At 41.1% G+C, this 27572-nt stretch overlaps 1 protein-coding gene across 2 annotated transcripts in view; it reads right to left on the minus strand.

Moving 5' to 3' along the window:
• IL2RB (interleukin 2 receptor subunit beta) overlaps window positions 1-27572 on the minus strand; it is a 27848-nt gene continuing 276 nt past the window's right edge. Inside the window, exons 2-11 of one of the 2 annotated variants that reach the window (XM_042466599.1) lie at window positions 24181-24265; window positions 22921-22989; window positions 21315-21429; window positions 19082-19145; window positions 14463-14568; window positions 10030-10175; window positions 8180-8354; window positions 4175-4274; window positions 2224-2308; window positions 1-1302 (exon numbers count right to left, since the gene is read on the minus strand). In XM_042466599.1, coding sequence (XP_042322533.1) covers window positions 511-1302; window positions 2224-2308; window positions 4175-4274; window positions 8180-8354; window positions 10030-10175; window positions 14463-14568; window positions 19082-19145; window positions 21315-21429; window positions 22921-22987 — 1650 coding nt within the window. In that variant the 5' untranslated portion in view covers window positions 22988-22989; window positions 24181-24265 and the 3' untranslated portion in view covers window positions 1-510. The remainder of the gene's footprint in view (window positions 1303-2223; window positions 2309-4174; window positions 4275-8179; window positions 8355-10029; window positions 10176-14462; window positions 14569-19081; window positions 19146-21314; window positions 21430-22920; window positions 22990-24180; window positions 24266-27572) is intronic. The other variant, XM_042466598.1, reaches the window with a different exon arrangement.

Consider the following 27572-nt stretch of genomic DNA (forward strand, 5'->3'; position numbering starts at 1 on the left):
TACTGCAAAGCTGTTTTATGAGGAAAAATGATGAATACAAAGTCAAGTGTTGTGACCTATATAGTGACTACTTCCTCATGATTTTTTCATTGCAGGAGCACAGTTTGGCATTTCTAAGGGAATCCTTACATGGGCTCATCTTGTGTTTTCAAAATCCATACTTTCTTTTCTTGATCAACTAAGTTAAAGCAGCATATGAAAAATAAGAGGTGAATGTGTATTTTGGCAGTCAATGGTCCCTCTTCCATCATGTTGTGCTCTGTTTCTGCATGTTGCCCATCAGCAATGCATGGATTTGAGCTGTGCTTCGCATGCCTGAAATTCGCTGTGCTGATGCCAGAATCCTGTTGGGCTGCTATGCCACCATCACTATACTGGCAGTGTAGGCAGCAGCAGCGGGGGCGGTGGGGGGGGGAGAAAGACTGTGGGTGCAGTGGCTGTGGAAAAAGTCAGGCATTGGAGAAATATACTGCTTGGACCTGGCAAACTTTGTCTGCCTCTCTGAAGAATTCATACAGAAGGATGGCTATAATGGCTTTGAAGATCCCTCAAGGACAGATAGCCCTCTGAGGAAATGGGGAGCTGACTGGGGGATGCTGCTCTGCACAGTACATTGGCTTGGTCTTGACTCTGAATCACAGACTGAAGAAAGACAGAGCTATGACTTTCAATAGAGCTGGTGAGAAGGTCTACTCTTTGGATTGCTTTGGTGCCATTACTACCACTATTAAATTTCTCTGGGAGAATTGAACAGCCCATGTGAAACTCTTCTGGACCCTTCAAGAGCAGAACAGTGGGCTTACTCCCATCTTGGGTCTCTTCCTCGTCCATGCTTGATTCTTTTGAGAAGGTCCCCCATGATGGAAAAGCTCCTGAGACATCTCGACCTTTCTGGGATGAGTCCTTTGATTCTTGTAGGAAAGAACTGTTTTCCTGAGTTGCCATATTACTATAGATAGGTGACAACTGGCTGTTGTCAACAGTTTCATGGAGCACTTTGTAGGAGCAAGAATCAGCAGAGTCACTGCTCTCTTGAGCAAGCGGGTCATAGGTGAAGTACACCTTGCAGGGCTCAATTTCAAATGAGTTAAGGTGTTGGAAGAAAAAATAGCCACCATTGGTAAAACAGCTGGATAAGGAATGGCCACTCAACTCTGGGGTATTCATATTTGTGCAATATTCCTTGAGAAGGAAGGGAGAAGTCCCCTGGCTGTCCTTTTGAATTACCTCAAGAACAGAAACCTCTGGGCCTTCAGTAGCAAGTTGGAAGGAAGCCATGGATGTTGGAGGGGACAACCACTTCTGTTGGTTTTGAGGGGTGGAACACAAAAGAAAGAGGTATTAATACTCCAAACAACTGCAGTGAAAATTTCACAACAACAACAACAGGGATACTTTGGGGAAACCACTTGAAAGAATACTAAGTGAATTGTACTCCTGGCTGTTATCATTTTATGCTATTATTTTATCATGGCATCATAGAAGATTATAATTTCCAATTAAATGGTTTGTATTATATAAGGTTAACTGAGGATTTTGTTCAGTCTGAATATAGAAGTGAAATGACCTAATTCACATTTCCCAGACTAATGTGTGCTTCAGTTCAGTTATATTTCTAATTCCAGATTTCCAAATGTTGCAATCCAGTTTTCAACTTTTAATTTTTTTTAAATATTATTTTAAAATGTTATTTTAAAATGTTAATTTAGGATAAAATGCTTATAAATACTCATACAGATTTTTCATCAAAATTGGCACCCCCTTAATGTAGAAATGGGATGGGATGGATTTGGATGCAAAATACAGGCCAGACATAATCCATCCTATCTGTAGAACATGGATCTACAAAGTATATCTCTCAGTTGCCGAACTGCATCTTCCATCATTCCTCACCATTGGCTAGGCAGGCTAGGACCATAAGAATTGCAGTTTGGCAACATCTGAAGGACCACTCATTACCCACTCCTTCTGTAGAACACTTTAGGGACAAAATACAGATGAGCTGTGTTATTTGTAGTAGTCAATATATGCACATAAATTCTCCTAATAAATAATTTTTTCTACATAGTTACTAAGGAGAAATGTGCCACAAAATCAGGAGAAGAATAGGATCTGAATAAGAACTGCTGTCACATCAATTTGGGAAGTGAAAATAAGATTCTGTGGTTGAAAAATGTAGACCAAACACATTCTCCAACTCACGTAATACCCAAGCCTGCATACCTGGATATCTCCTCCATGGACTGCATTGAGAGGTGGGAAGAATTCATCTGGGTTTGGTAACTGGACTCTCAGCACCTTCTTCAAGCTATAGCATATAGAGTAGGAAAGAAAACACATAGTGAATATAGCTAGTGAGAACATTAATAGTTAAGCGTAATAACCAATGGAAGGTATTATATGTTATATGTATGTTATATGAATGCTGTGCTGGTCTGGTGTAATTATGTACCCAGAACCCTTTCCAAATTTTCCAATTTTTTGCTTTGTCCCAAGACAAGTATAATTTGAGATCCTTTTGGTAACTTATGCCAATGTAATGCTCTTCTGCGTTAGCTTTAAGCACTGATGGTGCAGTGGTTAAATACTTGTACTGCAGCCACTCACACACAAACCACAAGGTTATGAGTTCAATACCATCGAAGAGCTCAGGGTCGACTCAGCCTCGTATCCTTCTAAGGTCGCTAAAATGAGTACCCATCTTGTTGGGGGCAATTAGCATTGGCTTATACATCGTAAACTGCTTAGGGAGTGCTTAAGTGCACTGATAAATGGTATGGAAATATACTTGCTATTGCTATTCGAGGACCAGAGTCAAGGGAAAAGAAACTTGTTTCCATTACTAGAGAAAATAGCCAGCCAAGCAGCTGGAAGGGCAGCTTTATCCTTTTTACTGAGGCAGCATCCACACTGCAGAAATGATCCAGTTTGACACAACTAACTGCCAATGTTACAGAATTCTGGGAATTGTATGTTTGTGAGATATTTAGCTTTCTCTGTCAGAGAGCTCTGGTGCCACAATAAAGTACAAATCCAAGGATTCCATAGGATTGAGTCATGGCAGTTAAAGAGGTGTCAGATGGGATTTTTTTTTGCAGAGCAGATGTAGCAAGAGATGACTTTCTGTGCTGTTCCCATGTCATTTCTGTGTTGCCCATGGTCATGTTACTCCTGAAGCTTTACTACATCGGCCCCCAAATGCCCAACACCAATTCAGTTATTCTGGCTCACAGGAACATGGCCACAATGTTTTGCACCCTTCCTAACTGACCACATTTCTTATTCCTAAATTGCTTCATGAGAAGAACCACATCATGACTTATTTTCATTGGCTTTAACTGAAACCTGGGAAGCATATAATATTTCCTACCAAACACCAAGTTCTAAGGGATGTGCAGGATTTCCTTTGATCTTTTAAAAAAAGTTTTGAGCAAAAACAGTTAACAAGAGTGACTCCTGACATGTTCTTTCACTGGAAAACTTACAAATGAAAATTCTTTTTTAAATTAAATGTCATACATGGCAGTGGGGAAAGGAGGAGAAAAATGCAGCACACCACTTGTCTGTCACAAACAGACAAAGGAGTCACAAACAATGAAAAGGCCAGCATTAGTAGAAACAAAATGTAAGGGCTTATCATTCTCACACCCCACCTGAAAAGAGAATACAAAAGGGAGACTTGGGGGACTGGAAGCCCTATAACGGTTCTGTGTTAAATCTCAAAAAAGACAAAGGAATAAGATTGGTAACAAGACTTAAAACTTCTCGAGCTGGGTATACACATGCAGCAAAATGAGCAGGTAGAAACATGAGGGAATAAAATGGATGGTACCACTACAGGTGGTAGATGCCATTTCTGAATGATCCTGTAACTAGTGGTTAGGGCAGGAGGAATACCTGCAAGTGGAAAGCTAGCCTTCAACAATGGGCAGCCAGAACCCTTGTGCTAAGAGAGGGAGCATGGTGTAATAATGATACCTCACAGCAGAGAAAGAGAATGTGGGGCCCTCTCAGTGTGTTGGATGCAAGCTCCCAGAATCCCTTACCATTGGCCATGTTGGCAGAGACTTCTGGGAGTTGCAGTCCAAAACCTTTGGAGGACCAAAGGCTGAGAACCACAGGCTCAAAAATTGCACGCTTAGGAGGATGGAAGTATGATTTCAGCTCTCTTTACCATTTTGACAGTGCAGATTTGCCCAACAAAGTAATGGTGATGACGAAGATGGTGACTAGACTTCCAACAAGAAGCACTGGAAGGAGAACACTTGGAGATGCTGTTTCAAGAATAACCAAAAAGGGAAAAGTAGAAATTAGCCATTCATAGAAAACAGATATTTCCCAATCCTATCTGCCCCCATGAAGTGAATGGGTTTAAGGATGCTGGACTCCATGCAAATTTTAAGACTTTGATCTCCTTGTTAATGATTAAGGGGGAGACCATTTATGTGGGAAGGGCTGAAACACTTTTTACACGCCCCTCCTCCTATTATAGCTTTATAGATTTTCAATCCTTCTCTGATTTTCAGGAAGGAGCTCAGGGCAGGATACAAATTCTCCCACAACCCTCCTTATCCTCACAAGAACCCTGTCAGCTAAGTGAGGCTGATAGTAACTGGTGCAAGGTCACCCAATAAGCTTCGTGGCCAAGCAAGGATTCAACCAAGGTGTCTTCTTTGTCTGACACTAGAAAACATTAGTGGCTGGGGGGGGGGGAGCAGCTAAATTGTCTTCTGCATTCACAACATTCACAGGTGATGCAAGTCTCACCTTCACTTTAAAGTACAGAAGTACCTGCCATAGCAGTCAGGACCTAGTGGTCAAGCTGGTGAAGGCAACAAATTTCATTCCATACCAACTGGTATCCAAAGTAAATCTGGCTATTGTCATCACATTCACTGAAGTCTCATCCATCTTGGACTAATGCAATACACTTTTTGTGGGGCTGTCCTTGAAGAACCTTTTAGAAACTCTTGTTGGTGTGAAATGCAGTGGGTAGAGTGATTCAATGTGTTCACTTCTCAAAATATATTGCACTAATTCTTCCCCATCATCCCTGGCTTCCAATTCATTTCTGGGCACAATTCAAAGTGCTTTTTAAAGTCATGCATAAGTTAGCCCCGAAAGACTGACTCCAGTCCATGTGCATGAACCTTCCTGACTACTTGCACTCATATTTGAAGCCATGTTCTGTATTCTGGCACCTCTGAAGGTGTGGAGGCTTCTTGATAGTTGCACCCAGACTGTATAGCCCCTTCCCAAAAGAGTTTAGATTAAATCCCTTCTCTCTTGAATTTTAAGAGGCTGTGAAACAATTTAAAATCATGTGGTGCCTTTTGTCTGTTGTAGCCTCTTGCTGCAATAATAAAACCTGTTTGTTTTATTCTCTTCTCATGTTGTTGTTTTCATGATTTAATTGACATACTGCATTTATTTTTCTTTTATTATTTTACTGTACTTTTATTTTTAATTTGAAAGCCATCTCAGAATCCTGGGGGGAGGCCAAAAGTGGGATAGAAATGCTTTAAAATAAAATAAGATACAATATAACTCTAGTGCCTTTGTGATACAGAGATTCCTTTTTAGCTATGATGGTTAATTGCCAATAAATCTCTTTCCTATTCACCACAAGTTTATCTATTATCTTTTTAAAGCCAGCATCCATTACTAGATCTTATGGAAGTGAGCTCCATAAGGTAATGATGCATTCTGTGAAGCAAAGAAAGTACTATCTTTTATCTTTTCTAAATTTACTGCCAATCAACAGCACTTGAGCAAGCTTGAGTTCGCACACAAAAGGCTCTCATGTTAGTCAGTTTTGTAAAGTGGATGTAAAGCCTACATTTTCCAGGAAGCTCATTCATACTACAAATGCCTGTTCTCAAATCTCCTTTCAGCCACGTAGTCAGTGATCAGCTGTTAACTTAAATAGTGCATGAAAAGGAGAATAGTGAATGAAGCTGCATGTATGTTTAGGCTCAAAGCATCTTGTGTGAAAAGAATGATAGGACAGATTTTTTAAAATCAGCTACTTAGCTACATAACCACTGTTGTTAAATAGTTAAGCAATGTTGCCTAGCCCAGTATCCACAATCCCCACTTACTGAGCAGCAGTTGCTGTGATCAATGGGGGGGCTGTTCCACTGTGGATCAAGAAGCAGCTGACATTTTCATCCCCACTAGTGAACAACCTCCAGTGGGACAGGGAAAAGCAGGGTCCCTGTCGCAATGTCCCTTCACACTGGAAATCACTTGTAGGAGGGACTGGTTGGGAACGTCAGCTGCTTTCCAATCAATGAGGGAATAAACTGCTGTTAATCACAGCTGCTGCTGCTTGGTAAGTGTGGATTGGGGGACTTTCTTGGTCCTTGTATATTTCCTAAAGCAGTGAATTTGTGGGGATCATGAATACAAACCAGTCACAAATGGATAACTTTAAGTTACACATTTTAACTGCCTTAGTGAATTCTGGCTGTGGTTTTAAAAACAACAACAAATGACTGGTTATGTAGGTCACTTGTTCTGGATTGTATGTTGCACATTTGCTGTGCCACCTTCTGGTTAATTTTTCCTAATAGTGAAAAGTTTATATATGTTTCTATATACAAAAGCAGATCCCTTTCTAAGGCACAGTGTGACATGTTACAGCTTTCCTCTGCCTCACTCGTTTGTTGTATATGGGTAATCTGGGGCATTCGCTTTTTCCAGTTGTGTTGGACTATTGCACTTGCTGGACGTAATGGGAGTTGTATCTCAGCACACCTTGAGGGCACTAGATTGGAGAGAGTTTAAAGACTTATACAGAACCAATGTGGTGCAGTGGTTTGAGTGCTGGAGTAGGACTGGGTTCAATTCCCACATTGGCCATGGAAATCTGCTGGGTGACCGTAAGTGAATCACACAATCTCAGCCCCAGAAAACTCTGTGATAGGTTTGCCTTAGGGTCACCATAAATTGGTAATGACATGAAGGCACACAACAATAACAACAGTTTTATACAAATTGCCTGTTTTTACTCATGGCAAATAATTCAGATGACTTATTTGCTTCAAGTACAAGATGCTTAAGAAGATGAAGAGAACAGGTCAAAGAGATTTGTTTCCTTCTGCTCTTAATGCTGATTTATGTTGTAGCTTTGGAATATAGCTTTGAACACACAGTAGGCTGTAGAAGCTAATCTCTAGTTCACCTGTGATCTCCTCCTCTCAATGGTGAGTCCTTTGAGCAGAGCTTGGAAAGGTTACTTTCTAAGTAACAGTTCATGAATTCCCCCAGCCATTATGACAAAGTAAATGTTCAAAGCTCTTCCTTGAGTATGATGAACTAATCTATCGATTTTCTTAGTTTTTAATGTTTTTTCATCTTAAATTTGTTTCAGCCTGAAATTTGAGAATTTGTTTTTAAATCCGAATGGAAATCTGCACATGTATCCATATTCATTTCTCCTCATGTAAATGCATATCAAATTTCTCAGTGTCTTACTCACAAGCAAGTCCCAGAGTGTCCAGTGGGATTTGCTCCCTCAAACATTTATGATCACAGCCTAACTGTATCAAAATACATTTAGAAGTGCATAGTTGAATAGAAAATTGAAATTGCACATATTGAACAAAATACTTTTAGATTTTAGTGGCTTGAACATTGGATTAGTACTCTAGAGACCAGGGTTCAAATCCTGGCTTGGCCATGGAAACCCATGGGGAAACATAGGTAAGTTTTATAATCTCAGTTTTAGAGAACAGCAATGACAAACCCACTCTGAACAAATCTTGCCAAGAAAACTCTGTGATAAGTTCACATTAGGGTTGCCATAAATCAGAAGGCATACAATTACAACATCAGTGAATTTGTATATGAATTTTCATGCAGATTTTTAAAAGTACTGCTGATTAATACATATATGGGAGGGAGTATTTTTACAGTATAGATAATTACATGCATAAGTAACAAGAAATAGATCTGTTTACTTATTCCTAGCGCATCCTAGAATAGTACATCCTCGGGTGTACATTTTGTACACCTGTGTGTTTATCCCAGACTTTTCTTAACCATGCCTTGACCCTCCTCCACAATGCTCAGCTATGTGGACTGACCTTCAATCCTTTTGCCTATATAAAGGTTTCAGAATTCTTATGCTTCCCATTCCCTAGATACAGGGCAGTTTTTCTTCAATGTACCCTACCTTTAGGTTCGGTCCTCCATGTTGCTGGTGTGCTCCAGCGGCTCCAAATACTCTTGTAAATGCCATCATTCTTTTGAACTTTTGCACGAACAGCTGCTTCATACACTGTGTCAGGAGAAAGATTCTCAAATTTTACCCATTTCTGATCCTGAATGATTGAGAGGATTCTGGCAGCCTGTCACATGGAATCAAAACAGGGAATTATTTTTGGATTGTGCGTAGTCATATTATACAAAACCGTTGTGCAACTGCTATTCACTAGGGCTCCTAGATAAGCCATACTTAAGTCTTCTCTAACCAGGTGCCTTCTAGATGAGTTGTCACTAGTCACTTCCAATTTGGATTTTTTATGTTTTTGAGAGGAATTTCCGGACCTGGGAGTGACCCATGGTGGGTCCCAGTGCTGAAAAACTGATCCTAGTTCACTAGAAATTATGCATCTCTGAACTGCAACAATTTTTTTCCTGTTGATTTTGCTACCCATCTGCAACAATCTTTGGATGAGCCAAGTCTCCTGTGTTAAGACAGGATATAGAAAAGTTACTTTTTGGGAATTCAACCCTCAGAATTCTGAGGGAATATTAAGATTTATCATCCAAAAAAGTGATTTTTTTTTCAAGTTCTTTGTTAAGGATAATTGGCTGATTAAGGCATGCCAGCCTCAGCTGCTTGTTCTTGTATTTATCTTTTGACAGATGAAGTATAAATAACTAACCAAAAGGTGGAATCATAAAGCTGGAATGGGTCACAAGGGTAATTTAGTCAAAGCCCCTAATATGCAAATATATACAACTCTTGAGCTCCTGAGAGTTGGCCATCCAATCTTTGTGTAGACTCCCGAAGAAGGAGGGTCCACCATCCTCTGAGGTAGTCATTTCACTGCAGTGGCATCACTAGGATTGGTAGTATCTAGCATAGTGACAGATGGTGTAATCTCCCCATTAACCTCCTCCCATTCTACACCATACAGAATCCTTAATATTTTTTGTACAGTGTGACTTCGCCATTCACGGGATTGCCATCTGTAGATTTCAGTATCTGTGGATGGTAAGCCCCATTATCCCAAATGGTGGCACATGAACATGGGTGCTAGCATGCATGGCGTGCCGCTATTACCAACAACGAGACTTACCCATATTTTTTAATATCCATGGGTGTGGGTGTGTGTCCAGAATAGATTTCCTACAGATACAAAGATCGAACTGTACTAATGCTACTAATAAAGCATAATTCCCATATATCATTGAATGTAATGGTTTTGTTATAACATAAAAAACTAGAAAATTAAAATTATATATTTGAATTACAATATCATATGCACAGCCTAAATGCATTTACAAATACATAGTTTTTTGTGGTTTAAGTGATAATTTGATAAGATGTGAGATTTTTAAAGAAAATGGTAAAATAGTTTTATTTTTTTAAATACTTTTTTTCAAACCTAGAGCTTCCCCTTTCTCCTCCCACTGAGCTATGCCACATGCATGCCATCTCTTCAGTGTTTTAAATGGATGCAAGCAAACACCACAGCCCCTTTCTGCCAAATGGCAGATGTTTGGGAAGCAGTGGTGTCACCACCAGAAAGAGTGTCTCCTGGTGTAGTCTGAACCTCCTGCCTTGTGATGCCCTGTTCCACTGTTGAACAGCTCTTGCAGGCCATAAATTCTTCCTATGTGGAATCTCCTTTCTCCTGATCAAGAGGATGTGGGTAATTTTGGCATGATTCTGAGCTATGTCTTTTAATTTTAATTTTTTTGAAATTTTGGTGTGCCAAGAACAGAAAAATGGGATAAAAATAATAAAACACAACAGTATTTACCATTCAAAAGGGTGACATGTTGCCCACTTACCTCATCAGAATTGTTAATTTTATACTGGACTTCATATTCCAATTTTCCTTCTAAGTAATGAGAGAGATCACTGAACTCCCAAGTTAAACTATAGGAATGCTTGCTGGCATTTTCCAGTCGGACTTTAGAAGGAGGATCAAGTTGAACTATATATGAGACATCAGGAAAAGAGAAATATTAATAACTGACATTAACAAGAGTATATCCAATTGTAATTCTCTTGGTCTGTGAAAATAATTCAGACCCATAGTTGTGAATATCTTTATCAGAACCAAGAAACATGTTACAAAATAATGTGTGTGCTTTTCAGTTCTTCAGAGTTTCTAATAATAAAGTGACTGCTGAACTCCGGATCAACAAAAATCCTCTCCAGATGAGAAAAAAGCTTCTGAAAGTCCCAGGTTTTCTTCATGTACAATCCAATTTTATTTTGGAGATCCACATGACATTTTCTTCATCAAGCAGTATTTCCTGGAAACTCCCAGCATGATTTTCATTCCTGCTTCCCTGGTCAGTTTAAATTCACTCAGTATTTTCTGAAATGAAATGTATTTCTGCTTGGGTATCTATTTGCATAATCCTAGAACTAGCTAATTCAGCTGCCACCAGTAAACACGGCCATTGTTTCCAGGACACTGTTTCAACAGAGAGCAAACGAAGGAAGAAGAATGTTTGTATCAAAACAAAATGGTTCTAATGTTTGGCTAGCATAATATTGGTAAAGCACTTTAACTATAATGCCTGAATAATCATAAAGAAAGGTCAGCAGAAATGGGTGAACATCAGTTTCTGAAATATTACATGAATTCTAGATGTGACACATCAGCAGTGAAGAAGAAGGAAGAAGAATACAAGGGGCGGTGTGTGTGTATGTGCCCAGGATATTTAAAAAGAGTTTGGATGCAAACGTAGGAATATACAGGTAAAATCAAAACAAAAAGAACTAGAAACTCTCACTACTTCTAGAGACTTTTTCTGGATGAGCCCAATAACAGACTGGGCTGCCTTGCAGCAACAGAAAAACAAGACTCAGTGCCCAAAGTCCTTTTGTTATTGTGCTTCATCCTTTCTTTCCATAACTGGCTCATAGAAATAATGAAATAGAGTCAGAATGTACTGGTCAGAATACTCTGGGGCTGCCCAGAGTATCCTGGCCCCAGAGCTGCCCCTTCCCCATTACTAAGGCCCTCTGTCCAAACACTGCATGGCTGTTCTCATGTATGCTCCCGTCGACTGCTGCCATAGGTTGCTTTGCTCTAAGGTTAGAAAAAGGCGCCAAGCCTCAATCACATGGCTGGGTGACTCATTCTGACCTCAGAGTGAGTGACTGTTGGGTGTGGTAGATGCTCAGAGTAGCAAAGTGGGATGTGTTTCAAACAGCCATCCAGCTTTGGAAAGGAGGGCTAAGAAATAAAAAAAAATTAAATTTGTTGCTGCCTTTGTAAGAAACTAGTACAGCCCATCACTTCTTGCTGGAGGCACCATTGCAAAAGAAGTAGGGTTTTCTAATTATGTTCTGAGTAATAGATAAGATATCCTTTGGCAAGAGAGAGGAAACTCCAATGATATCATTTGCTGTCAGTGTGGTGAGTCACCATGGCAGATAGCATGAAATGATAGCATGATGCGACAGCATGAAATGGTAAGATGAGCAATGTGATTGTGCTTGTCATTGTCCCCTGCTTATGCTGCTTCGTTACATCAGCTGACCTAGAGAACCTAAGTAGCTTCCCTATAAACTTAGCCTGGGAGATTTTGAGAGCTGTAGCCCTAAAAAAATAACATCCTCCAAGCTCAGAGGCAATGGCTTCCTTCCTTCCTTCCTTCCTTCCTTCCTTCCTTCCTTTTTTTTGGGGGGGGAGGGGTTGCTGTGAGTACTTTTCTATGTTGATCCTCTCCTCATTCTGCTCTTGTCTGCATTACATCATTTGAAGGCCATCCCAAAACATTTTTCTATCTAAGCTAAGAACACAATGGCAAGATATCTAAGAACATGATATGAGCCTGCCTGAATTTTAAGATTTTTGGTAGAAGGGTTTCTCTAGGTCCCATCACCATTACAGATATGCTTGACAGGAAAATAAGAGAGAAATGTCTCAGTGGCCAGTGGCAATCACTAGGAGGGTGCAGCATGAACTGAGTGACATTCCAGAAATGGGATGATAGCCGAACAGGCCCTCTCCTCAATGATATCACGTTGTTCTCATGAGGCAGGCTGTGCGCAGTGCCCCATGATGTCACATCCTTTTCCTCATGAGGAGAATGGGGCAACACCAGGGGCGGGAACACCACTGTCAGTGGCTACTCCAAGATTGTGGATTTCCTTCCCACAAAGGTTGGCTTGGCTCCCTCTCTGCTTTCTTTCTGCCAGTAGGCAAAGATGTTTTTGTTAAGGCAGATCTGTGGCTTTTAATTCATGTGACAGAAAGGTCCTTTAAGGCAGTGATGCTGTCTTTTGATCTTTTAAAAATTGTTTTTAATGTGTATTTTAAGCTGTTTGTGTTTTTAACACAAGCCTGTGCTTGTTTCATTGTGAGCTGCTTTGGTCGTATGCCAGCAGAACGGTGTGTGTGTGTGTGTGTGTGTGTGTGTGTGTGTGTGTGTGTGTGTGTACAAACACACACAAAAGGCACATCTGCCATTCCATGTAGTAAAGCCATCTGGATCAGCAGTTGAATCTTCTCTGTACTAGTAATCACACAGTGCCCTCTACTGCCTTTGAAAGCAACAGGCTAGCTTAAGGGGTGCAAAAAAGGTTGCTGCCATCTCCCTACATTTGCCACTCGAGGCAAAATCTTCATTCTAATGGTAAAGCCAACTCTGTACACACTGATCAGCATGGGCTAGTGAGTGTACTGTGCTGTATTGTAGTAAAGTGTTGGACTAGCTGATCCTTTGATCACTTCAGCTTCCTGGCAAATTTCTTATTATCTCTCATGATATGACACAAAAAGTAGAAACAATATCTGCACCATAAGACTTGATGTGCCAAGTAATAACATAATCTTGAGGCAGAGATATGAAATTCTGAAATAAAAGGCATCAAGAAGCATAATTTATGGCATGCCTGTGTTCATCTTTAAACAGTGGACAGAAGCTTTTTTATATTTAGAGATGGCACACACATACATGTGCATGCACACAGACATACACAAGCATACGTATATATGCAGCAATTTATCTGATGGCCCATAGGGTAAATTTCATACTAGAGAAAAATTAATTATTCTGCTCCAAGACTGTGTGTGAGTGTGTGCATTTTAAATTCTGGACATTTTAATTTCTGTATATGGATCTTAGCTAGCTGATGAGTCATTGTTTTCCCATTTTCAGTTTGGCAGATTTATGTCTTTATTGTGTTTTATTGTAGTGTGTTAGTTATTTTAAATTATTTTCTCTTTCTACTCCATCCTGGAACTTTCTTTTGTGGGTGAAGGCTGGCTGATCTAGAAAATTTTAAACAGATATAAAACAAATAATTCAAACATGAGTTGCTTGATTTTTTTATAGCTCCTTTTACCATTCGATGGGGGTTGGCATCCCTTTTTCTCTCCCCACTTCTCTCCTCTCTCTTCCTTTCTTTTCTTTCCATTGGCAGCTGTACTGCTGGGGAAGAGGTGATGCTTTCTCAAGCCCGTGGGCTGTCAATGATGCAAATGCATTCAAAACCCATTAAAGGCATGGAGAGTTTTATCCTGAGTGTATTCAGGTCTATTGGTATTGTTATTCACACAGCCAATCATGCAAATCTTTTGTAAAAACATGGAGGAAAGCCTGATATTGATTATCCCAGGGTAAGTGGGCTTTTTGGCAACCCCCCAACTTAAGTGAGTGTATTCAGGATGTGTGTGAACAACTCACATTTAATCTGAGATTTAACCCAGATTCATCCTGGATTAATTTCACAGTGTGAATAACTTGTTGATGTCCCAACACATTTCCACAAACCTCCAGAGTCTTTCCTGAGTCCAATCCAACAAACCATCCAACAGTTTAAAAATAAACTGTTTTTCAGCCCAAATCTCTCTCTCTCACACCACCCACACACACACACACACCACACACAAGGGGACAAAATTGCTGTGATGAGGGCTTGTGTGGCCCTCAGACCTCAGGTGTGGCCTCTGCACCAGGTATGAACCATGTATGTATGAACCTCAACCCTAGCATGACCATAGTTTCTATGACTGAGCACTCTTTGGATATTTGCACAAATGCCAGCAAATAGAAGCTCAATTGTAGAGACTAGGGTTCTTGATCTGATAAATTAGCACAGGCATGAACAGCCTTGGAAAAGTTACATTTGGGCTATTTCCCAGCTAGCACTGCTTCTATCATGCTGGATGGGTGATTCTGAGAGTGGTAGTTCAAAAATAGTGTTTCCAAGTACTCTTCATAGATTATGAACGGAAATCCAGAAATCTTTTACTCACTGTTATAAAAGGGGTACATTGTCAGATTCTCAACACTCTCCCACTTCTTCCCACTATGGCAGGACACATCCAAGGTAATATCGTCTACAATGGTCAAGCTGTAATCCTGAGAGACGCATAATGTTATTCATTATGATCATGTATTTGGGCATTTTGGTTGTCCAAATAATGGTATCAAATAATGGTTGTCTAAATAATGGTATTCCATTCCAGCATTCCTGAAGATGCCAGCCAGAGCCACAGGAATAAACTTCTAGAAAAACAGCCTCATAGCCCCAACGCCCCCCTCAAAAACAAAACAAAACAAAACAAATAACGGTATCACTGTTTTCCAGATTTTTGATATTATGTACTTTGCTATTTGGCCAACCCTCTGAATATATATTCTCACTAGTGCTGTTGGAAAGAATATAAGAAAGGATAGCTCTTAATTAGAATAGCTGTTTTCATAATACACTTCTGATAGCTATAGCACAAATGCTATAGCACAAATAGCTATAGCACAAATCAGTGGCATCCCTAGTGTGGTGCCACCCGGTGTGTGTAACTCATAGTGTCACCCTTCATCGATCTCCTCCTTCCATTTCGCACCATATAGAATTCTTAGTAAAAAAAAAATTGCACTATGTTACTTGTAAATCATAATTCCCATATACCATTGAATGTAATGCTAATAGTTGTGACATATACAACTAGCAAAATTAAAAAATATACCTTCAAATCACAATATCATATGCATAGCCTAAATGTATTTACATATACATAATGAAGATTTGTCTAAAATGTAATGTTTTTAAAGAAAAAATTAAAATAATAATTTCTAACAAAAAATTGTAAAATCTTGACATTTTATTTTAACAAATTTGAAGCCCCTCCATTCTTCTCCCACTGAGGTTGACCTCACTCCCACCATCTCCTAAAACATATAAAAGAGTGCAGGCAAATGGAACAATGTTTCTGCCAAATACATGTGTTGAGTAAAAGCGGCTCAACCCTTCCCCCTTGGGTGTCACCTGGTGCAATCCACACACCACCGCACCCCCCTAGTGACACCATTGTCACAAATATTCTTTCCCTTTACTTCAGGCTGAAAAGGAAGGAGAATACTTAGGACAATGTCACACACTGATGTCCTACTGAGTGATTGCCACTTATCACTCATGTAGGTATGAAATGGGAGCAGACCTTTGCATTGGGTATGCTCCTGGGTTTACAACTTTGTGAGTATTTAGGGTTGCCATACGGCCGGACCTCCAAACCGGGGAAAATGTAGGACAGAATTTTCAAATGTAGGACACACAAAATGTGTCCTACATTGAAAATTCTGTCTACATTTCCCTCGGGATCGTGGCGGGGAGCGGAGGCCAAGCGGCGAGGGAAAGCCTCCACTTAAGGAGGCTTTCCCTCCCCGCCTGGGCCCCGGGCCTTGCCGCGATTGGAGGCCAGGATCGGGGCCTCGCCTCGTTCCTGGCCCCCGCAGGGACCACGAAGGAGGCGAAGAGCCGGCAGCGATCGCCAGGGCCTCGCCTCTTTCCTGGCCCCGGCCAATTGCATGTTTCAGAGGCTTCTATAGACAATTGCCCCTGCGTGCGAGAGGTCAAAGGCCCCGGCGGCAATCGGCGGCAGGACCAGGCTGGGGCCGGTCCCAAGGTCTCGCTGGGCCGCATCCGGCCCGCGGGCCGCAAGTTGCCTACCCCTGCTCTAAGCAGTAAGCTAATTGCCCCCCAACAAGGTGGGGGCCGGAGCGTGGCTTTGGTGTGGCTTCTGGACATTGAAACACATACCTCCACTGTGACTCGAAGCAGCTTTATTTTGGCTGTCTGTAACAGGCCAAAGAAAACAAAGAAGGAGCTTTCCTACCCTCTCTAGGGAGGAAGTTCCAAAGCCACAGGGAAGACCTTGGACTTTATCGCACCATGGAGGAAGGCACAGGATGAGAACGGAACAGAAGGGGCCAGGAATGAATGTGGAATGAATGGGGGACACATTTTATTGCATGCAGAAGTCCCTCACTCATTCCATTCTGTTCCCCATCCGTTCCCCATCCGTCCCAGAGGAGGAGATTTTTGAGAACTGTTTTGGGACGGACTGGGAACAGAAGGTCAGGGAACGGAACAAGTGAGGGACTTCTTTGGTGCAGTAAAATGCGTCCTCCCACTCATTCCGTTCCCTTCCAGACCTCTTTGTCCCGTTCTTGTCCCGTGCCTGGAGCCTGTGTGATAAAGTTCTTTCTCTAGAGTTTTGGTCAGACATGACGGTGAAGGCAGTGGGTTACAGAGAAGTGCCCCACTGAATAACTTGTAGCTCAGGCAAGTTTACATGGGAAGATAAAGGGTCCATTTGGACTGTAGAAATAATGCAGATTGACACCACTTTAAGTGCTGTAGCTCCATCCTATGGTATCCTGGGATATGCGGTTATACAAGGTCTTTAGTATTCTCTGACAAAGAGTGCTGGTGCCTCACAAAGCTACTAATCCAATGATTCTGTAGGATGAAGAGTTAAAGTGATGCCAGACTGCATTATTTCTAAAGCATAGATGCACCCTGAGTCCTTAAAATATCCTGGACCTGAGCCATTATACCCAGTACTTTGATCTGTGCTTAGAAACAGTCAGATGACCAGTGGAGCTGTTGCATCAAGGAAGTTGTGAACCTGTTAGCAATCTCTTTGGATTAGTTGAAATTTCTGAACATTCTTCAAAGGCTTTGCAAAGGCAGCCTCATGTTGAGTGCATTACAGCAATCCATCCAGGCTGTAGCTAAAGCATGTGTCACTGTGGGCAAGTCAAATGGCACAAAGAATGGGCACAGATTGTTTATTACCTTTATTGCAAATGAATTCTTGGCCACTGTGGAAACCTGAGCATCAAGTTCAGGGCTGAATCCAGGAGTATAACCAAACTGCAAGCCTGTGTCCTACCCAGCACAGGCTAAATGTCTATGCACTGATCTGTCTTTCAACTGACCAGGGTCCCCTCTGTCTTGTCTGGACTGAGTTTCAATTTGTTCACCCTCATCATTATATCATTCCTTTATATTTCTTTTTCTTTCTTTCTAGGAAGCTGTGACTAGAAGTGATCATTTGAAGAAGGTATTTGGGTTTAGGCTAAGGGCTACATGTGGCCCTCAAGCCAAAGCATGATCAGCTGTGATTTACACTGTCTCCAAGGAATCCCTTGGAGCCTTTCCAGAGCTTGGGAAAGCCTCTTTTTTGGACTTCGGTTTCTGGAACCTAGATTTTTTGTTTGCTTGTTCTACAGCTTCCAAAATGTGTGATATGGCCATGAAGACTGTGGGCCTCTAATCCCCCAAAGTAGTTTTTTTCTAACCTCTGCATCTTTCCTGGAAAAGAAATATTTAGTGATGGGCTACTTCCAGGAAGGATTATTATCAGTGCTACAACTGGTGAAAATTGTTGTAATAATTCTTTGTTTCTGGCTGCTCTTTATTACAGTTTTTTTAAAAAAGAGTATTGTGTACTCTTTTTAAAAAGCCCTGAATTGCACAAGACCATTAAAAAATTCTCATTATCTTTCAAGATATGTCTAGATGTCCTGGCAAATATAATCACAGGCTGCATCAGTAGAAATAAGTTGAACACGAGTCAACAGTGTGATGCGGCAGCTAAAAAGGCCAATGCAATTCTAGGCTGCATCAACAGAAGCATAGAGTCTAGATCAAGAGAAGTAATAGTGCCACTCTATTCTGCCTTGCTCAGGCCTCACCTAGAATACTGTGTCCAATTCTAGGCACCACAATTCAAAAAGGATGTTGAGACACTGGAGCGTGTCCAAAGAAGGGAGACCAACATGGTGAAGGGTCTAGAAACCATGCTTTTTGAGGAGAGACTCAGGGAGCTGGGTATGTTTAGCCTTGAGAAGAGACAGTTAAGAAGTAATTTGATAGCCTTGTTTAAACATTTGAAGGGATGTCATATTGAGGATGGAGCAAGCTTGTTTTCTGCTGCTCCAGAGAATAGGACCTGGAACAATGGATGCGAGCTACAGGAAAAGAGATTACACCTCAACATTAGGAGGAACTTCCTGACAGTAAGGGCTGTTTGACAGTGGAACACACTCCCTCAGAATGTGGTGGAGTCTCCTTCCTTGAAAGTCTTTAAACAGAGACTGGATGGCCATCTGTTGGGTATACTTTGATTGTGGTTTCCTGCATGGCAGGGGGTTGGATTGGATGGCCCTTGTGGTCTCTTCCAACTCTATGATTCTATGATTCTTTAACAAGAGAAAAATATTAATATTCTTTATACCATTATTTAGAGTAGGGATGAGAAAAGTATGGTTCTTCAAATGTTGGACTGCAACTTTCATCAGCCTGCACCAGCATAGCCAATGGTGACTGGTTGGAGCTGCAGTCCAACAACATTTGGAGGGCCACACTTTGCCTACATCTGTTTCAATTCTAAAGCCAGCATTAAGATTTTAGTCATCATAGCAGAAAGGCAAAGACATCTGAATAGCAGTGGTATCTGAAACCAGTTTATTGCAGCAAAAGTCCACATTAATGCTGTGATTTCCACCTGCACTCTTGATAAGAAGTAAATGAAATCATGAGCCTATATGTCATCATGTGCCTATATTTTCTCATTATGTTACTCACTTTGAGAATTAGATGACAGCTCCTGCTTCCTGTACCCTTCGGTTGGCATGTCTTAGGTGGTTTCCTAAAAGACACATTTCTCATTAGTCATCTAATTTTCATGCAGTTGAAGGCAGCAGAACCAGGTTTGTCACTGAGGATAAGACATCGCTGTCACCACATTCAACTCCTTGATGAGACCATCTGTATGATATATGTGTTTACAAACATATATTTGCTGCATGCATGCTTTGCATTTTAAGGTGAATGTTACGTATAGCAAAATTGCTCTATGAACACCTAACAAAATGCAGTCATATTAACCCATCTGCAAGTCCAACTGCAGTTCCTTGTTTTATACTGGTATAAGTAGTTTCTATTTTGAAACTTGATTCTAAGGATGTAAATACTTGCTAATTTTCTTCTTCAAGGAAGCCATGAGTATTTTTAGCAATTATCTTCTTGCTATGAGAAACTATTTGAAAACTGTGCTCATTTTGACTGCTATTCTCAATTTGAGACTTATTCTGCAGAAAATTGGTGCACAGCATTTTTGCACAGAAAACAGCATTGTCTTGCAAGAAAAAAAAAACATTTTTCTGTGCATGAAATAATATTTCCATGCAGAAATGCTATTTTCTGTGCAAAACAACCACATGTGAATTTTGTGCAGAGTAAGTCTCAAATTGTGACAGTTCTCACCAGTTCAGAATTCTCTTTGTTAGGGGTTCTCAACATGTAAGGCATGTATTTTTTTCACTGTTTTCCAAATATTTCCAAATATTTCCCCCATCTCCCCACTTATTCCTCCATGGGGCTATTTTGAACAGGGAAACCTCATGACAACTGGAGAGATACACTGGGTCAAACAAGGAGGGAGCTCACGTTTTCATGCACACTATATGATTGTCTTGCACTATGCAGGGTGTGTACATAAACCTTCACCTGATGCTAGCAAAATAAAGTGATAAACAGGTGACTTGCATGTGTACCTGAATCTATGTTGATATATCAACACTGATATCATCTTCATATATCTTCAGACAATAATGAAGTAAGGTCGTGAGTTTTACCAGTCACTAATTCATACCCTTTTGGCACATGCATGCTTATCTCATATAACTGAATCAGTGTTATCAAATGATAACTTGCATGTGTGAATAAGTCACCCACTTGAAATGATTAACAGACATATGATATTGCCTTGATACTTTTCAGCAGAGTCAGATTGAGCTGCAAATTATCCCTTTCCTCTGTTCAGTCTTTCAAATGTTTGGGATGGAGTTCTCTCCATCCAGTGAACAAAGGGAAAGGATGGGTTTCACAGTAGATCAACACTGTGCTTACAGACCATATTGAACAGGATCATGTTTTTGCTGATATAAAAATTTGACCTGTGGTTTTGTCACTATGGTGGCTCATTCATGTATGACAAACCATGACGTGCTGTCACTGAGTGTATCCATGCTGCTTAATTAATCTGATACCACTTTAACTACCATGACACCAGCCTATGGAATCCTAGGAGGTGGAATTTCATGAGGAACTTACAATTGCTGACTAAAGTGTTCTAGTACTGTACACTCCTTTGAACTATAGCAATAGAATCCTAGCATTGAAATCAAAAGTTGTTACCTCAGAAAATAAATACATCCTAAGATTTCATAGGCTAGAGTTATAGTATTCAAAATGCTATAACTGTGTAGTGTGGAGACACCAACTAATATCCAACAATGAAGAATTATTTATGATGAACCAGCTTAAAGGCAGAGCTTGGGAAAGTTTTTCTTTGGACTATAATATCCAGAGGCACCAGTCAATACAGCTACTTGGCTAGAGGGATTCTTGAAGTGTAATTTTTTAAAAAGTAACTTTTTCAAGCTCTGCCCAGATTCTAAGAGACTGGCAGTCATATTCTCTGGGATGAGGCAGCACACACGTTCAGGCTCATAATGTCACTAAAAGATGTAACTAAATGCTGACAATGAATGATAACTGCATCAGGCACTTTTACAACCTGCCATTTCCAGGCTTAGAAAGGTGGAATGGCTTGGGATACCAAGACCAACCAGAGACAAACATTCCATATATCTTCTTGACAATGAAAGCTCTGCTAGAGAAAAGAGTACTCTGTCTGAGTCTTTCTTTTGACAAATGGCTCATGCAGATCTGAAGGCAAAGCAGCCAGACCAAGAGATTAACAAAGCAACCCATCTTCTTTGCCATTCTAAATGCATTTCACTATTTTACTCACCCATAGTTGACGGAAGCTGTGATTTTGCATGGCACTTCTGTAGCATTTTTGATGGGGGTCCAAGTGCATGCAAGATTCTCCACAGAGTTGAATAAGCAAACCAGACTTGAAGATCCTGTTAGGGAGAGGTGATGTGAATCTATCATGGCATTGTATTCAGGGCTACTTGAAAAATGCTGGGGCAAGGGACAGGGACATAGCCGGGGGGGGGGGGTCCATGGGGTCCAGACCCCCCTTCTGTTAGATACAATGAATGGTGTGTGCTGCTGCGTCACTGTGCCCAAGCCCCATTATAATGGTGGAACCCCTCCCCTTCCCAAAATTCTGGCAACGTCCCTACAAAGGACTGTACAGAGAGAGCAATAAAAGGCTGCTATACAAGCTCTGAGAAGCTAGAATTCCCAGTAATGGATTGGGTCTTCCCACAAATTATATGATAGCCGGAACTTGGCAAAGTTACTTTTTTGAATACCACTCCCAGAACTCCTCAGCCAGCACACTCACCACACTGGCTGAGGGAATCAGAATTGTCATCCAAAAGGACCATGCCTGTGAAGAGTAGTCATGTTTTACATTTTACAGTGGAGTTGACAAATTTGGGAGATTGATCTGGAATATATCAATATTGTGTGATTCAATTCTGTGATCATTACAGCTTACAAAAGTCTCTCTCTCTGTCTGTCTCCCACACACACACATGTAGAACTCCCCAATCAAGATCGTGGCCTGCTAACTCAAACCAGGGACCTATTCACGCTACTGAATTATGAAGTGACGGTTCCACTTTAAATGCCATGTTTCCATCATGTGGAATCCTGGGGTTTGTAGTTTGGTGAGGCACTGGAACATTCTTGCTGAAAACTCTAAATGCCCCTCCCTAAAACACCAGTCCCAGGATTCCATAGATGTTACCATGGTAATTAATGTAGAATAAAAGATTTATAAATCTGTAGTGTGAATGTAGCCTAGAACATGGATGCAAAATGTTACAAATAATGGCATTGCATGTGATGTAACATTTATCTAAGTTTCATTTCAAAGGAAGAGCAGGAGAGGTAGGCTCACTGAAGACCAAGCGATACTGCCAATGTTTCTTGGGCCATACTGTTTCCCCTTCTGTGTCCCTAATATTCTTAGGCATCTGTGTACTATACTGGAAGGCTGATAGCTGCACTCAGTTTGTCTGCCCTTGCTGAATTTAATGCTGAGGAGCTCTTGATAGCCTTCTGAGGTGCCCCGGGGTCCCTTGTATACAGACTACAAAGCAGTAATTTAAATCCCCATGCCATTCCTACCCAACCACCTTTCCCTTCCCACACCCCTTGTGTTTGCACTGATAGAATTCAAAGATATAGCTGTGTTAGTCTGTAAAATCAGTATGTAGAGAGATCTTGTAGCAACTTTGAGATTAACTGCAAGGAAAGTTGGCAGCATGAGCTTTTGTAGACTTAAGTCTACTTTCTCAGATGCATCCAAATGCATCTGATGAAACAGAGTTAAGTCTACAAAAGCCCATGCTGCCAACTTCTTACTTTCAGTTAGTCTCAAAGGTGCTACAAGATCTCTCTACATGCTGGAATATAGTGTAAGGGGGGACATAACTTACCCTGCCCAAATACAGATGTCAGCAGGAATAACAGAATGCAGAGCAATCCTGGAGGGCTGGTCATCATGACTGTAATGTGAAATATCAAAGAAGGAAGAAGAAGAAATCAAAATAGCATCCAAACAAGAATGTATTTCCTGTGAAGGACCATCTCTACCATTAGGCATCATGAAAAAAACTGTCTCTAGCAGAAGATGTAAGGGATAGAAATGACCCATCTGAATTCTTCCCCCACCCCAATGCTATTCCCTTGAGATATAATTCTAGCAGTGATTATGTGTATGATACTCACTGATAAATCACCAAAGGAGAGGTAAAGAAAGTAGATTTGCCTAAAAATTACAGACATGAAGTAGTAGGTAGTGATATACTCTGTGAAAAAGACACCTAAGCCAGTTCCATCAGAGACTCTGCCCCACTTTCTGGATTCTTGGAACTGGGCCCTGATTACTCCTTTGTATGTTCCTCTACTTATCTTGGTTTTCCCAGCTGCTGATTGATTGTTTGGCTTCTTGACCACTGGACTGCTAATTACCCACATGGCTTTTCTCCTCTCAGTAAACATGACAAAAATAATCATTTGGTCTATGTGTACTCGCTCAATTTGCTGTCCAGGTGCTCACTGTGGAGGGGCAAAATTGGGGCACTTTAGATAATTCTTTTTTTTTAAAAAAACTATACATGGACTAGTGGACAGTTCAAATGAAGGATGATGTAAAAGGGAGGACTATCCTCTCTAATGAATGACACAAATCCACCCTGGTGGTGCTTGCTTATTTCTAGGCAAGCATGCTTGACTATTTCACTTTATAACCTTCTCCTAAAACATCAGAGACACTACCAGGGGGAAAGGAAACTCCTTGAGTGAGTGTGCAGGCAGAGAGACAACCAGTTCAGGGAGTGAAAATCATGGATTCAGTTGTGACATTACTGCTGTCTGCACTGGTCAGGATACTCTGGGGTCAGACCAGAGTATCCTGGGCTTGGAGTTGCCCTGATCTCCCTCCGTTACCTCGGGCCCTACATTCTGACACCATTCTGATGCTGTTCGCATGGAAGTCCTGCTGTGCCTCTCAACATGTCCCAATCACATGGCTAGGAGTCTTGTTCTGACCTCAGAAAAAGTGATGCATGGCAGTGGCATCCATGCCAGACAGCACTGCAGATGCACCCAGCATTGGAATGAAGGACTCTGGATCTTCCAGGAAGATCCAAAGCAAATAGGGACTTATTTTACTATATATTAAGGGAGGGATATACCTTGGTTTTGATGCTGAATTAGCTGGGCATTGTTCAGTCTGTTGACAGTAAAACTGGGATCTGGATCATGAGTTGTCCAGGCTCCCTGTTGAGAGGACAGGAGAAGATCTTTATTTGGCCTATGCAGACAGGACCATTATGCCATCCTGTTATGTCATTACAGTCACACAGTCGTCTGTTGCACAATAGTCTTAAATTTTCAGGATTCATGTATGGAAGCACTTAATCCCTTGTTGCTTCCAGCACCACTGTGTTGGATGGTAGCATGACATCTGGGAGAATGTCCCTTCCATCCTACTACCCACATAGAAGCACACTCCCATTTGCCTCCTCCTGTTCATGAGAAGTTGAGATTGTTACAGTTGAAGAACTCAGAGTAGCCATGGTAGGACTTTTCCCTTGCTGGCAGAAAATTGGATTTACGCCTTCATGTCTTACTTTACTTGCATGATGCACCTACATGATAATCTACCCATGTATTACTCTATATACATGATGCACATTGACACAGTGAAGCACTGGCAGATAAATCTGAGTGAACATCAAGCAGGCACCAGGTAAACAGTGATTGAAAGTAGTAAGGGTGTTGGAGACCAAGCTATATGTGCCATGATGCCAGCACACACTTAATCAGCTGCCAGCCTTCAAGTATGGTACAGTGGTACCCCGGGTTACGAAATTAATTCGTTCCGCCGCCGCTTTCGTAACCCAAAATACTTCGCAAGCCGAAAAACCCATAGGCGCTAATGGGGAAAAGCCGCGATTTCGTGTGAAATAGCGCCGAAAAGCACCAAATTTTTTTTTCGTAACCCGGAAAAACCTTCGTAACCCGGAACAGTTTTTTAAAATGGATTTTTTTCGTAACCCGGAAATTTCGTAAGGCAGCGCATTCGTATCCCGGGGTACCACTGTAGATGATCTAGTCCTGTTGGCAGGGTTGAAAGAAAGCCACTCAACTGCGCGGTTTGGATACACATAACATGATGGGGATGCCATCTTGTCCCATGTCTCATGCAGCAGGAACCTTAATGCCACTGCTGTTTTCCAGTATGGAGACCATTGGGGAGGCCATACATATAAATGGTCTATATCAGTTTAGTATAACATGAATGGTTGTAAAAGACCATAGATGGACATTTCTGGAGATTTTTCTCCTGCTACAAGCATTATCAAGTGTTGCTCCTTAATCGACTGTGTGCATATGTTTTATCTCATTTCCTGGATACATTTCTTAGTCATTATAAACTCATTGGCAGTTCTGATGACATTTAAATTCTCAGTGGAAGGTTTCACAATAAAAGCTGTCTCGGAATGAATGCATCAGTGCACCACTAAGAGATGCTTGTGCAGGAGACCATCAAAGTCCTAATTTGGATCTGTTTCTTTGGTGACATCCAGGATAGGAATTTATGTAAAATGTGATGCCCCCTTGCACCAGGATAAAAGGGTCTGGGATTAAAGGGGGGTAACCCATTCTATAATATAGATTTTGGGACACAGGTATCCATTCCACAGACACTGAAACTGTCCCTTTCTTGCAGCACTTTCATACTATAGATATGTCATCATACCCTCCAACTGTTCCAGTTTGGCAAAGACAGTCCTTATTAATCCTCTGCTGTACCACATTTTTAGCTGCTTTTTAAATGTATCATTTTCTCTCCTCTTTCCACTTCCCTCCTTTGCACTTTGCTTACTCCACTTGCTACAAACTGAGTTCAAAGTGAAAAAGTAGTTTGCACTCAATCAGCAGGAGGAAGAGGAGATGGCAGAATTTTGCCCTTCTTGGTAGACTTAGGGGCTCGACAGACGGGCAGTCTTCAGCCACCCCTTTTTGCCCCAGATCGTTGCACAGTGACCAGATGCTGTGGCAATGATTCGTTCCCTCTTGGGAGCAAAAACAAGCTACCAAAAGCACCTTCTTGGAAGGGGCACTCTAATGTCCAAGCATCAATATGGTGCACCTTGTGTAACCAGGGGCACACCAACATGACGCATGGGTGCTGATAGTAGGGCTGGGAGCATGTGGACACCAAGCACTACTTTCGGGCCCAAGCTGGCGCAAAGCGCCCATCTGTACCGGTCCTTAGGCAAAAGGAAACTGCTGCAGCCTTTCTTAGTTTATCTGTCCTTCCTCATTAATAACTTTTGCCAACTTGACTGCATTCTGATGTTGCTTGGCCAAATGTATCCCCATTTTCATCTGCAAAATATTAAAGGATATACAGAAATATGGGTCTGTAGCAGATGATGAATTCTGTACAGATAGATGGTATATCACTGCTTTCGTAAAGAAAACATTCTGAGCTTATTAGGGCTTTTACATGGCTGGTCAAGCAGTACACAATAGCAGCATTCCTCAATAACAGGTTGACTTCCAGTCTGGGGAAGTACAACTGACTGCTATGTAGAGCTTTAGAACAAGGATGAATTGAAGCCAGACATTCTGAGATCACTTGATTTAGTAGACCAAAAGGTTCTTGGCTATGCTAGTATCCTGTGTTAGATAACTTGCAGCTTGCTTGCCTGTTTATCAGTTAAATTTATACTGCATTTTTCTAAGATTGCTCTGTTCAGTTCCACAATTCTGGGTAGAATATTGTATAATATGCAAATTTAATAATGAAGCTTGACATATTATGCAAATTAATCACATCATATATCACATTGTTTTTCTATCACAGTGTTTTATCCTTGTCAGCATTTATACAGTAGGTATTGGTTAGAGAGAGCCAGAATAGTGGAATAATTCGAGAACTTTGAACAGGGAAACTGAAGTTCAAATTTTGTTTAACAGCAAAACTTACTCAGTTACCTTGGACCAGTCACTACCTGTCCAATATTACCTATCAAAGGTTTTGTGAAGATAAGTGGGGACAGGGGAACCATGTAGAATGAATCTGTACATTACAAATGCAATACAGATTCTATATGCTTTATCAACAACAATTTATCTTGCACAGGGGTTTTCAATGGTGTCATTTTAGTTTTTATGTCATCAGCTTTGTTTTGTTTTGTTTTCCTAACTGATGTCAAAAACTTCCATATCTATGAGACCACCAGAGGAAATCTGTGACCCAACCCGATAAAATCTATGTCTGGATCTTAAATGACCCGCTGTGTTGTCGTAAAGGTGTTTAGGATTTCCCGGTCTTGAACACAGCTAAATTTAACAAGATTGGGAGCATTATGGTTAACAAAGCCTGACCTAGATAAGAACTTTGAAAGGTGAGGAAGGCTGCAAGGTAGGATGTAGAAAAGTCCTACTTTGCATCCTTCCCCATCTTTCAAAGCATTTATCTAGGCCAGGCTTTATTAACCACGATGACCCCTATCTTGTTAAAATTAGCTGGGATCAAGACTGGGAAATCCTAAACACATTTATGCTGCAC

Source organism: Sceloporus undulatus, chromosome 5 (genome assembly GCF_019175285.1).
Source record: "Sceloporus undulatus isolate JIND9_A2432 ecotype Alabama chromosome 5, SceUnd_v1.1, whole genome shotgun sequence".
Taxonomy (NCBI): domain Eukaryota; kingdom Metazoa; phylum Chordata; class Lepidosauria; order Squamata; family Phrynosomatidae; genus Sceloporus; species Sceloporus undulatus.